The sequence below is a fragment of the Pieris rapae genome, chromosome 10 (genome assembly GCF_905147795.1).
Source record: "Pieris rapae chromosome 10, ilPieRapa1.1, whole genome shotgun sequence".
Classification (NCBI taxonomy): domain Eukaryota; kingdom Metazoa; phylum Arthropoda; class Insecta; order Lepidoptera; family Pieridae; genus Pieris; species Pieris rapae.
In genome coordinates, this window is record NC_059518.1 from 6,523,568 (window position 1) to 6,537,727 (window position 14,160).

General features: G+C 32.2%; 1 protein-coding gene across 1 annotated transcript; it reads left to right on the forward strand.

Moving 5' to 3' along the window:
- Positions 1-105: 105 nt before the first annotated feature.
- On the forward strand, positions 106-10,108 carry LOC110992305 (cytoplasmic dynein 1 light intermediate chain 2). Its single transcript, XM_022258062.2, has 9 exons — positions 106-264; positions 498-688; positions 1,099-1,302; positions 6,105-6,313; positions 6,583-6,812; positions 7,050-7,161; positions 7,539-7,679; positions 8,157-8,398; positions 8,947-10,108. The coding sequence occupies exons 1-8, from the start codon at positions 191-193 to the stop codon at positions 8,388-8,390; spliced, it is 1,395 nt and encodes a 464-aa protein (XP_022113754.1). The 5' UTR covers positions 106-190; the 3' UTR covers positions 8,391-8,398; positions 8,947-10,108.
- The last annotated feature ends 4,052 nt before the right edge of the window (positions 10,109-14,160 follow it).

Genomic DNA, 14,160 nt, shown 5'->3' on the forward strand with positions numbered 1-14,160 from the left:
ATTCCAATAAATATTTTACTAGTAATATTTATCCTTGATTAATTATCTGTTTTTATTTACACATGGCAGGAAAAACTCATAATATTTTTAATCTGTTCTCCCATCTCTGGAAGAGTGACGTATGAACGGCCGAAACGAAAACGAAAGAAAAGCCTCTTGTGCCGTTGTTATCTTCTATCATAACTGAAGAATGGAGACAAACGGCCAAGTAAATGGGCTTAAATCTAAAAAGAAAGATAATGGAGACGGCAAGGATAATTTATGGTAACTTTTCAGTGTTCATTTAAAACTTACATGCAGCATCCATATAGGGAATCCAATGTGTCACACCTATGATGTCAAGAGTCGTACCTGAGAAATATGTGACCTAGCTGCGACGTTTTACCTTTGTTTGTGAAATAATCACGAAATGCGTCTGTTGCCATACAAGTTCTACCTCAATGGTGGTTCTCCTTCTAGTATGATTTAGTAGATATATAAACAAATTTGATTTACAGGTCTGCAATCTTAGAAGAAGTTCAGAATCAAGGGAACACAAAATTACCATCTAATAAGAATGTATTAGTTCTGGGTGATAATGAGACGGGTAAAACAACACTTATAGCTAAATTACAAGGTGTAGAAGACCCGAAGAAGGGTTCAGCTCTCGAATATGCGTATATAGATGTAAGGGATGAATATAGAGATGGTAAGTCATAAAAAGTATATCAATAGTCCTTTATATACAACTTAAAATCTTTAAATTGGATTGATAGCCTTAATTCTTACCAAATGTTGATGACCTTATTGATTGGTTGATATAATTTGATATGGTATAAGTCAAATAATTTTTTTATACAATGGAAGAAGAAATCAAGGTAAATATTACATAAAACACCATTTTGGTACACAGTAAGTCAGCTCACTTTCTATACAGTTAGCCAGTTGTTAAGGAGCTGGTAGTAAACAATACCTCATTTACTGCAAAGCTATAACATTGTTCTCTTCTTCATTTACCATCAGTCAATAAAAGTATGTCACTATCCTTTTATAACTTGTATATGGCTTATTTATTCTAATAAAATAAATACCTGGCTAATGTATGTAAATTGTTTTCAGACCACACAAGGCTAAGTGTATGGGTATTAGATGGAGACCCAGGGCACAAAAATTTGCTCAAATTTGCATTGAACACAGAAACATTCCCGCACACACTAGTCATCTTAACGGTGGCTATGACCACACCTTGGGGTATAATGGACCAGCTCCACACCTGGGCTGCAGCGCTAGGTGATCATATAGAAAAATTAGGCCTCACACCAGGTTTGTAGTATGTTTTATTAGTTGAATACATTTACAATTATCCTAGAGATTCATATGTAGTTTTCACCAATAACAGAATAATAACATATAACATGTGTGAGGACATTATGATTGTTTTCATCTCTGAGTAGTTTACTTTTCTACAGCAAATGGCATTATTTAAATTCAATTAAATAACATTGGTTATCCATTTATTAAGGCTTAAAACAATAAGTATCAATAATATTTGCTTACATAATTGTATTTTATTTATGGAATAGATCATTATTATTAAAAATCTCATATCTTTCATCAGCAATGTTTTCACAATATCTCATCAACCTTTAAAGCACATTTATATTTTCATGGTGTTGCCTGTCCTATTGCAATATTAGCGCGATTTCAAATAGCTTTTGTGAAATGTCAAACAATTTCTTTTAATTTGGACAAGTAAAATTAGCATATTTAATTAAACAAACTCTTCAGATTTATAATTTAGTAATTTAAAGATAAATTTAATAGTCAACAAAGATAGATATAAAAATAGTCTATACGGCACAAGACAACAGTCCATTTATTGTTGTCGTGTAAATGATCGATAGCGGTCGCCGTTAATGTAGATATGACGCATAACTGCATCCTAATTATATACCAGCAGGCAACTGAGAATTTATAGTACACTTTATAACCAAATAACTGAACGACGAAAGTCGAAACCTTTTTTAGATCGAGGTCCTTTAAAGTCACATATTCCTTAATGGCATGGATATTTAGAACATTCTGCATCTGTAGTTAGTTTTTATGGCGAGTACGGGCTCTATCAGTATTATTTTATGAATTATATTATGTATTGTATTATCCAGCTTATACACCATGTGCCTTAACCACTACGCCATGAAGAATGAAATTTCTTAGCTTATTTATAAAACTTGAATTGAAGGGATTTTTAAGGCTAACAAGTTGTATTTAAAACATCCTATATGATTTCCTTTTTTGACTAGAAACAGTGTGCTAATACATAAATTGTAGGTACGTTTTTAATAGAAATACATTTCTTTTTAACATTGCTTAGTTAATACTAGCAATCCCTAACCCCACTCTCTTGAGCTTGTCGATATCAGACTACGAAGCTTCTAAGCTCTGTTTATTTTATGCGGTGACTCACGTGTGACGTCACTATTATACAATCGATTTAAACAGCTGGCTTTGACCCACAGTGTCGTAGGCGCTAACTGAACTCGTTAATGTTTATTTGGTTTTAAAGGAAATCTTGTTTCACTTGTGCAGGCATAAGTGGTTTTTGTTTATGGTTTTACAGAACTATGTCATTCAAAATGAAAAATTGAATATAGTTTCTTGATTTATGAAAACAGGTGAAGTAAGAGATCCGTTACTCGTAAAGGTCAGTGGCAATTATTAAGTTTCGAGAACTTCTTTATTTTTTATTTATTTATACATCGTTACATTTAAAAGAAAAAAGGAATTACATTAAAAATTATGAGGGATGCAACCGGCGGCTTTATCGCTAATGGCGACCCTAGTCAGGAAAAAATAAAAATAAATATTAAAGGTACAGTTCAAGAGGTGGACACTGAAAAATTCAAAATTACCAAACTTAATCTTAAATATTACAAAAAATTGTTATAAAGCTGATGAGGCGGAATTTCCAAAAAGCATCTTTTAGAGGAGCGTAATATATAGTATGTATAAGGACCTAAGAATTTAAACCGAATTATTAAAATATTTTAAAATTATAATTATTAGGACGTCACGTCATCACAAGCATTTGGTGATATTTCTCCGTGTATAGCTGCTCAAAACTCATGTATTTATTCTAATTTATAAGCTCCGTGCATTTGATCAAAAGAAAGAGATGAAAACATGTTAATGCTATACGTAAGGCTTATTGTCTCTTCCACACATTAATGGCGTACACTTTTATACTCAAGTTTTCTATTCTGCGCACGTATTGTTTATGTAAGTTAGATTGACTTACCAATGATCCGTCCTTTTCTTGTAGATGATGCTCTAGATAAATAAAATTTTACTAACGTTTAGCTGACAAACTTTTGAGCAAATAAACATCTTAAGAAATCTTTATTCCGTACTAGCCGTGTCGCGTTAATTTTACTGTAGTTTATTGTAAAATGTGTACGAGAAAATACCAGGATAAAGACACCTCTATATATATATTCATACCTATGAATATACCTGTATGACCAAATAAACTTAAAAGTTGATAAAAATCTATCGCGCCGATTTGAATTTTTTCAATATAAATCGATTACTTGACAGTATTTTTTTAAAAGTCTAAATTAAAAATCGGTCACATTACAATCATCCCATTGATAAAGGCTTTCTTTATTATATCACGATGCAACATGCTAGCTAAAACAATTAATTCGTGAAAGTACTGTATTGTATTAAAGTGTGTCAGGTAGATAAAATGTCTTTCGTATTTTGTTGTTACTGTTACAATCAGTCTTCCGTGATACGATTTTCGTGTATTAAAATGTTATTGACTCAATTGTCTGAGTGTAAATATTCATGCTTAGACATCATTTCTTGGATTCCTGGAGTGTGAACTAGATTTAGAACTCGCATCATACTCAATATATAGAACGTATATTTAGTTTTTTTTATTTAAAAGTAATCTTAGTATATGTACAGTCGCGTGTGCATTAAATATATTTATTATTTTATCGGTTGATTTCTTTCATGTATTCTTTAAATTATCAGCTGCAACTACCTTGTTTGGAGAGAGAGATTCTGTGCCGAGACTTAGCTTTAATAGTATCTATAACTCAAACATCAAAGGAAAGGACAAAAATTCGAGTTAAAACTTTTCGAATTATTCGAGGAGCATTTTGAATTAGGCGGAGTTAGATTCAAATTGTGTTAAGATTTTTACGAATTTTTAGGTATTTTTTTCGGAAAATCAAAAAAATGTCGTTACCTTTTTTTTCAAATTATAGAAGTTTCAAATTGTCGATTGATATAGCTTGTAAAATAAAACATCTGCTATTTTCGAGATAAAGAGGTCCACTGATATTTTTGTGACGTTAATAAGTGTACATTACGTTACCTTCATGAATAAATTATTTGAATTGAATTGGTTAAGATGACTATAACTCGAAGGGGTTAGGGTTTGACGGGAACAAATTTTAGTTTTGGAGGATTTCGACTTATGGAGCTTGGACTCATATTTTGACATATGGGAGTCATATTTAGCGCTCAACTCGAGGAAATTTTATTTAATACTGAGTACTCGCCTGAACCAAAAACAATGTTAATGTCATCAATAAAAAAATATATTATCATGTGAAACTTAATCAGTATTATATTTCATTCACAACTAAGTCGTGAGAATCGAGTTTATTTACATTGTTCGAATGGTCCTATATTTTTATGGTGGAATTGTTTTATTTAATTTGATGATAATTTATTCCAAATTGAAGAACGGGTTCTTCTAGAGAATATTTTAAGATTAGAATAAAAAACGGTTGTTTAGTAGCATTTTATTAATCTTAGGTCATGATTATAAAAGTTTTCCAATATTGCCTCAAATATTTTTAATAATTTCATTTTTATTATACTTGTTTTGAGTCTTCATAGATATATGGAAATGCATAGTAGGTATACTATGACTGTAAAAAATACCTTAAAATACGCCATTGCTATTGGCGAAAATTTAATTATGTGTATAAATTTATTTATTAACACTTCGTTACATTACACTATAAAAATTGAACATAATTAAATGAAAAGGAGAGCAACTGGCGGCCTTATTGCTTTCGAGCGATCTCTTCCAGGCAATGACTATGAGTGAAGGAAAAAAATTACATATAGTTAAGAAAAAAACTAAACTGATACTGGATACGTGAAAAACAAAAGGGAAAAAGTGCACATGAATCACGAAAATCTAATCATCAGCCTCACCTCAGCTAGTAGTTATAAATTTGTTGTGTATACTAAATATTAATTGATTAATAAATCGTATTAAGTTTTTGCAAGTAATAGATAATAATAATTATAGTTCTACGTGTTAAGCTGTGAGTCATAATTCATTCATTATGCGCGATCTGTCTTGGACAGAGATGTGCGAACGTCTGAATCATCATAATATATAACCACTCCGAACAGTTAACACCGTAATAAATGATTACATGAAGTATATGTAAATTCAACTTTGACGGTACAATTTCATTTCTTAGAACTGATATTTAATTTACCTACCACCGAATTAAATAAAGGTGAACAAATTTCCTTAGTCACAGCTGCGAACTCTGATAGAGGCACCGTTTTAATAGACAAAAGTTTAAGACATTTTAAATATAATTTGGTTAAAGAGTTACTACATTGTACAGTAGTACAATTTCATAATCTAGTATGTCTACTAAGTTTATTTAATGTATTAATCTGTATAAATGTTTAATACATTTTTACAGATTAATACAATATTTACAATTTGCTTAACCGGTATAGTAACAATAATGAATAAAAAAGTTGTTATTAAATATATGTATATCGCGAGTAATATCTTGGTTACTCCTATGAAAAGTTACTGCGATTTATCATAGTTGGAAACATTGCCAATTATAATTTTTCCCTTTGACAATCGAGCACTACCCAGGTGATTAAGGATAGTGTGATCTGGGAAAACACTGGGTTTGAAAATAAATATATTATTTTATTGTAAGATGATCTTCAACGCCAATAAAAACACCCATAAATATAACGTACAGTTAAAGAATATAGATCCGAGATTCTATGCTAATTTCTATTTTTTTATTTTAAATGTTTTATAACATTTCTTTTTTCAGAACAAAAGCATCAGAGTATAAAGCAGCAAGTTCAAAAATGGCTCAGATATACTGAACCAGGGGATGAGCTGGAACCAGCGTCTTCGCCAATGAAGCGGTCTTCGCGGAACCTATCAGATGATCTCGATAGTGATGACGAAGACAATACCCTGCCTGAGAAGGTCCTTACCACCAACCTCGGTTTGGATATTGTTGTTGTGGTTACAAAGGTAAAACTTGAATATTGCCATTTAAAAATAAACATAGGAGCTAAATACATATACATATCTGATATCAAAAGATATCTGTAAAAGTCAACATTTATTTATTCATATAGGTAAAAAAATAATTACCAAATACATTTTTTTTATACAGTAGTCATGAAAACCATGACATTGACATTGACGTGCCATAATCCTTAGCAGCCCTTGAATGTTAGTTCGCCCAGGTTTATAATACTTGATACGAAACTACAAAACATACTTTTACATATTTTTAGACTGACTACATGAGCACACTAGAGAAAGAGCACGACTACCGGGACGAGCACTTCGACTTCATGCAGCAGTGGATCAGGCGATTCTGTCTCCAATATGGCGCTGCCCTGTTCTACACAAGCGCTAAGGAAGATAAGAATTGTGACCTGCTCTACAAGTATTTGACGCATCGGATATATGGCCTGCCCTTCCGCACGCCGGCACTTATTGTGGAAAAGGATGCGGTTCTCATGTGAGTTCAATATAGATTAAAAATATTCTCCTGCCCTATATGCCCTTTATCCTGCCTTGCCCACTGTTCTATAAAAAAAATGTTGCCAACGCTTTTCTTAAGAAAAACAAGTGCACTAGTAGTTAATTATTATATTTTTAAAGCCTTAATTTTTGTTTAAGTTAGAACTGGATAACTGATTAATTTTCTAGAAAAAGTAACTTGTAGGATTTGTTTTATTTGGTTGTAAATTTTTAGACCTGCTGGCTGGGATAGTATGAAGAAAATTAGTATATTACATGAAAACATTCAGTCGTGCACACCGGATGACTACTACAGAAATATCATCGTACAACCCGCTACTAGGAAGGTAAATAAGATACATTGCAAATACTCCTTGTTTTTTTGAGTTAAGTTTTAATAACTTTATTCTCATTAACATACATGTCAGTTCAGTATCTTTAGTTTGCTAGGTCTATACTTTTTCGGTTTCTATAAACCTCATTAAAGTCTTTCCAGAAATAAAAAAATTCATTCAATTCAATTCTTAAAATTCTTATTATAATTAGTTTTGTTTAACTGCTTAAACTACTTGAAAAGGGAAAATACGCTTACTACAAGAGCTTAATACAGTCGTTGTAAAAAAAAACAAACTTGCCATGTTTGCAGGAGATCTATACAATTGTTTGCTATTCTATTTCTCTACTTCCTATATCCCAACGACTATCATTCATCAAACACTTACAGAGCGGTGGTCTCCGAGAAGCGGAGATAACGTCAGAGGATGAGCAAACTTTCCTCCAACGACAACAGTCGGCGTTGTTAGCTGGAGCCGCTGCACCTCGTGCTGACTCCCCTCTTAGGACTGCGCAAAGGACCGCCGCGCAGGTAATTTTGTTTTCGGCACGATATAGCCGTAATGTAATACGGCGGATTATACAATACGACTGCGACATATTTTACGAAAATACTTACGAGAAATCTTTTTTTATGTTTCGCTATTAGATATTTATCAGGTCCACGCAATTACTTATATACTTATATTAAATGTAAATCTAAAATAATACTGATTAAAAAATTTTTTTTAGAAACCGCGGCCTTAGGTCTAGTCCGCATTGGACTCAGTTTGTTTGATTTGTTTTAATATTGGTACTGATGATATAATAGACCATCTTCTTACTTTAAATTTTTTTGCGTTTATGTTAATTAAAATAGTTTGATGATTACTCCTATACTTATATTTACGCTTTGTAATGACTTATTTTTTATTATTCGGTTCGAAACTTTACAAATTTGTAATTTTAATCGAGCCGTCTTAATAGAAGTGCTATCGCTAAAATGTTTAATTTAATTATGTGTTGCTAGCTTGACGGCACAAAAATCGGTATGGGCGGCGGTACGCCAGGCAACGAGGGTGTTCTAGCCAATTTCTTTAACTCCCTGCTATACAAGAAGACGGGCTCGCCCGGCGCACGCGCGGACGTTTCGCCGGGCGCAGTATCGGCCGCTGCCAGGTCCGACGCCGCAGCGGAACTGGATCGACTCACGCGCAACAAAAGACCACCGCCTACTGTCGATCTTAACTCGTCCGAGTGCTAGTTACGCAGGTAATTTTTGGTTATTTTTTATTGCCCTCAAAGCTGACTAAAACTTGTTTTTTTAACTTTTGAATGTTCATTCCGCTTACCGCATTTAAATTTCCAAACAAAAATTAATTTACGTTTTATTATGATAAAATATTTTATGGTTTGTTACGCATGACTTATTTTTCATTTCCATACAAACTCGTATTTATTCTCTATTAATATTAAATAAATAAATAAATCAGTGGCACACACAACAACTCTTTAGGTCTTGCCCTCAGATTTCTGAATCTGTTTCATGATCATTTTTAAATCTAATAGGCGAGTAGGTGATCAGCCTCCTGTGCCTGACACGTCGTCGACTTTTTGGGTCTAAGACATGTCGGTTTGTCACGATGTTTTCCTTCACCGTTCGAGCAATTGTTAAATACGCACATAGAAAGAAAGTCCATTGGTGCACAGCCCAGGATCGAACTACGAACTCAGGTATATAGGCCAACACTGCTCATTACTGCTATTAATATAAAAGAAGAGCTATTTCTTATCTCATTAGTTTCTTAATAATATTATAGGTAGAGTGCGGCAAGTGTACTCAAGGAAGGCAGGGCGTTCGCGTCCCGCCGCTATACAACACGACTTCCCGCTTACTCGATACGAGAGGCTGTCAGCTATTCTCCATACTTCCATAAAAGGTATCTTATTGAAGAATGCTTATCGTTTAGAGAGACGTAGAAAACTTATACGAATTCAACGGCTAGGAATTTGAAATGTTATATTCTATACCACAAGCACGGCAGATATTTAAAAATTTAGCCATTTAGCCATAATCTCTATTTTTCTTGAAATTCGTCAGGAAGTCTTGGAATAATTCGAGCGGCTTACAGTGGAATGGAATAAAAAATCCTATTTAATTCTGTGTAACACTTGTTCTTTGATATTAAGTATTTATTTAGGTAGCTTCACGTTCTAAGTTGAATAATGGTTTTAAGCACTGGCGACCGCTCACATGATACTTTATGCGTGCCTAGCATCTAGTACTGGACAAAAAAAAAATTAACTGCTCAAACTACCATGTGGGCGGCAAGCGATTGTAATTCTTGAGATTAATCGGTGGTTTTGTACTGTATATATTAAGTTAGTTTAGTGATCAAATAATACATAATTTATTAAATTTTTATTTGTTGGGTAATTTAGTAGAAATAACTTAAACGAAATGTGTCTGTTTAATAAATTAGAATCCGCAATTTGCAATGTTTTATTTTCTATAATATTTTTTGTGATAAATGGTGCAGTACAAAACCATATCGAATTCCGTATGATGTGATCTTCTGTGAAGACTGAGTGACTTCAACTACAATTTATCATATAATATAGAGAAACTAAATAGAATTATATATTTTTGTTAATGGTAACATTAACAGTTTTTTTTCTACATTACTTTTTAATTTATGCAATCATAGATTTGATTCCAGTCGGTTTGCACCTATCATTGCCACCAGTGTATTGGAGTCAGTGTGACTATTGTATCAAAGATAAATGTGTCTTTTAGACATATTTTGTTACTTTATTTTACAGTAAATGACTTAATTCCAACTCTTTGATAGTTACATATATATGAAGATATGATTAAATTGTAGTTAAAATCATTAAAAGGATGTTTTGCACAATGAAGTCACTATTTGTACAAACCATTTAGTTGCGTATTACAAGTCTATGGTTAGTTTGGTTCTCATTTTTTAATGAGGAGCAAATATAAATAAAATCTGTGTGAACTGTATGGGGTCAGCAAGATGTGTATAAACACATATGAAATTATATGTTGAATGGTAAATTGGGATTTTCTGAAGTCTGTTTGAAAATATTGTTTAAATAGACTTGTAATAACCAACTGTCTTATCGATTGTACTGTGTGATGGTATTTATTAATTTAATGAAAAATAATTATTTTAAAATATTTAAATGGCGAAAATATGTGTATAATGTGATTAAAAAAGAAAATACAAAAATAACTTTAATATATAATTTTGGTAATTGTTTTTCATTAAGTTTATTTTATGTTAGTTTTGTTTTGCTCATAATAATATTATGTAGTGAAATTATAAAATTTTATAAATTAGCCGATTTAATTACTATCTCACGAAGAGTGTCCTTTTTAAACAGATTTCACTCTGTTTATGCAGGGTGACAGGTGACTGCTTTGTAACTGATACATTTATTAATAAATTCCTTTTTTGCGTACAATGTATTGTTAATAAAATAAATGTATAAAAGTTATGTTCATAAAAGTGTTAACATAACTTTTACACATTTAAAGAAACACTTTTTAACGGATTAATGTGATGTATTATTTTAAACTTATAATTATTTAAACATAATTTAAATTTAACCGACGTGTTAAATGTCAAAAAGTATCACAGCTGTAGAAAATGTTGTATTATCTGTATTTATTTCCCCGGAGTTGGTATCGACTAAAATCCGCGAAAATGGAGGACACCGTGAGCAATGTTTGCAGAAACCCTACATCTTTTACTCAAGTTTACAATAATACATAACTTTAATCCGTTAAAAAAATGTTTTCTTTAAATGCGTACAATGTGTCAATTTCGTTTTATGTTCGCTTGGCCTTTTCGTGAGGTAAAAGTAAGAGTAATGGTGGCCTTTATTATTTCGCAGCCAAATTGATTTCAGAACCTCCATTCGAAATGTATATCGTGTAACTCAAAGATCGGATTATGTTTGGTGCAATACACAACATTCCAAACTTGGTTTGGTGCTTATTATTATAGTAAATGATTGAATAATATATGGAGTTTCATTTCTTGCCTTGTGCTCTCTTACACGAATCCTAAAGGTCACTATTAAAAGCTAGTTTGTTTTAGTTTTAGATTAGGCTCTAAGGAGTACTTAAACATTTTTACTTTGAAAAACCGCAGCAATTTAGCGGTAACCTTTTGATTTACATGCTTTGTTTATAATTAAGCATTTCAAATTTGTATAAACCTTATGAAATGGCAACTTTTTCAAAAATGAATTAAGATTTCGATAGATAAGTGAAGTTTTTGATAATGGCAAGCTTTTGATACGAAGATGGATATGTATATTTTTATAACGCGGTGTTTAGGATTTGGCATATCGATTTCTTGGATATATAATATAGGCAGCTTAATAATTATAAATAATAAGTTTACGCCAATACAGCTGTGGAACATATTAATGACAATTAACATATTAATTTTATTGAATCTTTCCAAAAAAGATTTAATATCTGGTCCAAAATTGATATGGTTTTGGCGTGTTACCAGATTTAACATTTTTTAGCACCATGGTGTTTGTGTAAATGGATTTAAACATAATTTTTCATTTACTAGTCACACTGCACGTTTCTTTTTAAACTCATTAAACGTAATAATTTACTATTCTGTGATATTTTTGAAAAAAAATAGGTGACAGTTTTTTTACATTTGTTAGCCTTGAGTGAGAAGTGTGTTTCTGTATTTCAAAATACCTTATTTTACAGGGAATTGTTTTATTCACGAAATATGATCCTTTGGATTTGTTATAACAGTCATAAATTAGATGCGGTTAATTACTCTTATAAGATTGCTAATTTAGTAGATATTGCAGTAACAGCCTTCTAACTTTTATAATATATCACGTATTAAAGTAATTCGTAACTGTTTTTCCTTATAACAGTCTAAAGATATTGTTACGCGAAAAAAAAAAATAGAATCACTTGCTAATATTCTAAAAACTAACTATTACATAATATATGTTAATGGCGAAGTCTTAAATTCTTTAAATACATTTAATTTAGAAATTATAATTATATAATAACACTTGGCTTCGTAAAATTATATGTTTACGAAGTTTTAATGTGTACTTTAATTTTAATAGGTTAAATAAAGCTTAGCTGCTATTGTACAGACGAAATATTTATTAATTACTTTGAAAAATAAATGACACGAAACGAATGTGATATTTTATTTTGAGAACTCTTTTTTATAAATTAGGTTATAACTTTAAAACACTCGCACTTTTTTTTCGTAAAAAAATTGTGTTGTATTTGTTCGGACTTTTCTTAGGTTTGAATACCTACTCTGCGTAACAGCTCGCTTGGTTCGATGTGTAGTTGCGCCATTTCTGCATGTCACTTACGTACCGAAACTCGTTGGCTAACGTTTGGATCAGCTCTCCCGAAGTCTCTTGGAGATGTGATCCCACCGCAGCTATCGGTGTTAACGCCTGAAATTATCGTATCCAGATTCCATTAAAGCTGTCATTAAATTGTTTAAGATAATGACGTCAGCAATACTAGCGTCATAGATTAGTTTGTTGGCATCAGCCATTTTATTTCGACACTAATGTCGAAATTAAATGGCTGATGCCAACAAAAGCCTTTAAAATGTAGACCATAAGGTCTACATTATAAAGGCTTCTGCTTGGTTCGACCGCTCAATCGAACTGAGGGCCACACCAATCAGTTCCTGTATTTATAACAAGCAGAATTTGTAATAAACAAGTTTCGTGACATTTCGGGTACTCGACCGAACCCGAATAGACCACACAATCAAACGGCAGTCAGACTAGCCGACACATAAGGCATCACTCATAACGAGATCTAGGCAACACACAAGGCATGCATCACTCATTATTAGATCTAGCCAACACACAAAGCATCACACATCCTTGGTTCTGCCAACAAGACCAGTGTCAAAGATACGCATGGTGGCCAGCCAGCGTTTTAGGAAGGATATTGGATAGGAAAAACCTTTTTTTTATAATAAACGTATATATGCATATACACAAAATAATTATTACCTTTAATTAGATCAGTTATAATAATTCAATGCAATTACCTAGATCCAATAACGTCAGTAGAAGAGTTTGAGGCCTCCTCACATAAAACGGTCTCCGACGAATTTTTCGCCCATACGGTCAATACGACTGAACTATTAACTCTTACCATGGCGTTCAAAGAATTGCTCCAATTGGTTACTCGGCCAACCACAACATGTAACATGTTAAGAATTATGAAGCAGTTCTTATAAGCCGTCTAATGACAGAACATACCGATACCCGTTCTTGTTGTAGCGTACTCTGCGTAACAGCTCGCTTGGTCTGAAGTGTAGTTGCGCCATTTCTGCATGTCATATACGTACAATGAATTGGCCAGCACGCAGCCCGGATCTTAATCCCATTGAGCATCTTTGGGACAATTTAAAAAGAACTGTATATGGGAGAAATCCTGTGCCTACGACAGTGGCACAACTAAGAACAGCACTTTCAGAAGAAAAAGCAAAGAATCTATGCGGAACCTATTAGAATACATAATAAGGGCACGTGGAAGTAATACACCTTATTAAAACATAAGAAAAACCCTTGCATAAAGCTTGCGTCTATTGTTAAAAACATTTTTTTAATTAAATCAAATCTTTAAATTTCTGTTTTTATTCAAAAAAGTTTAAGGTCCTTTCTAGTACACAAACTTAAACTAAATAATACGACCCTACGCTGATTTAAAATTAACCAATCAATCTAGACGTTTCAATTTAAATTTGTGTAGAAAGTTTGCATATTAATTAGTTAAAATATTTATTTCAAAGTCGTTTTGTACTTTGATGCAGTATAAGAGTCCGTCAGTGTATATTTTTATTGCTGTTAAGTAAACCATTTAGTATTTATCATCTGTTTATAATTGTACTGTCATTGCCAGAGAGGATAGTCTAGACGTCAAATTTGTGTGTCAAAGCACACCTTCAAGAATATACGTAAAGTGACCTGTGACA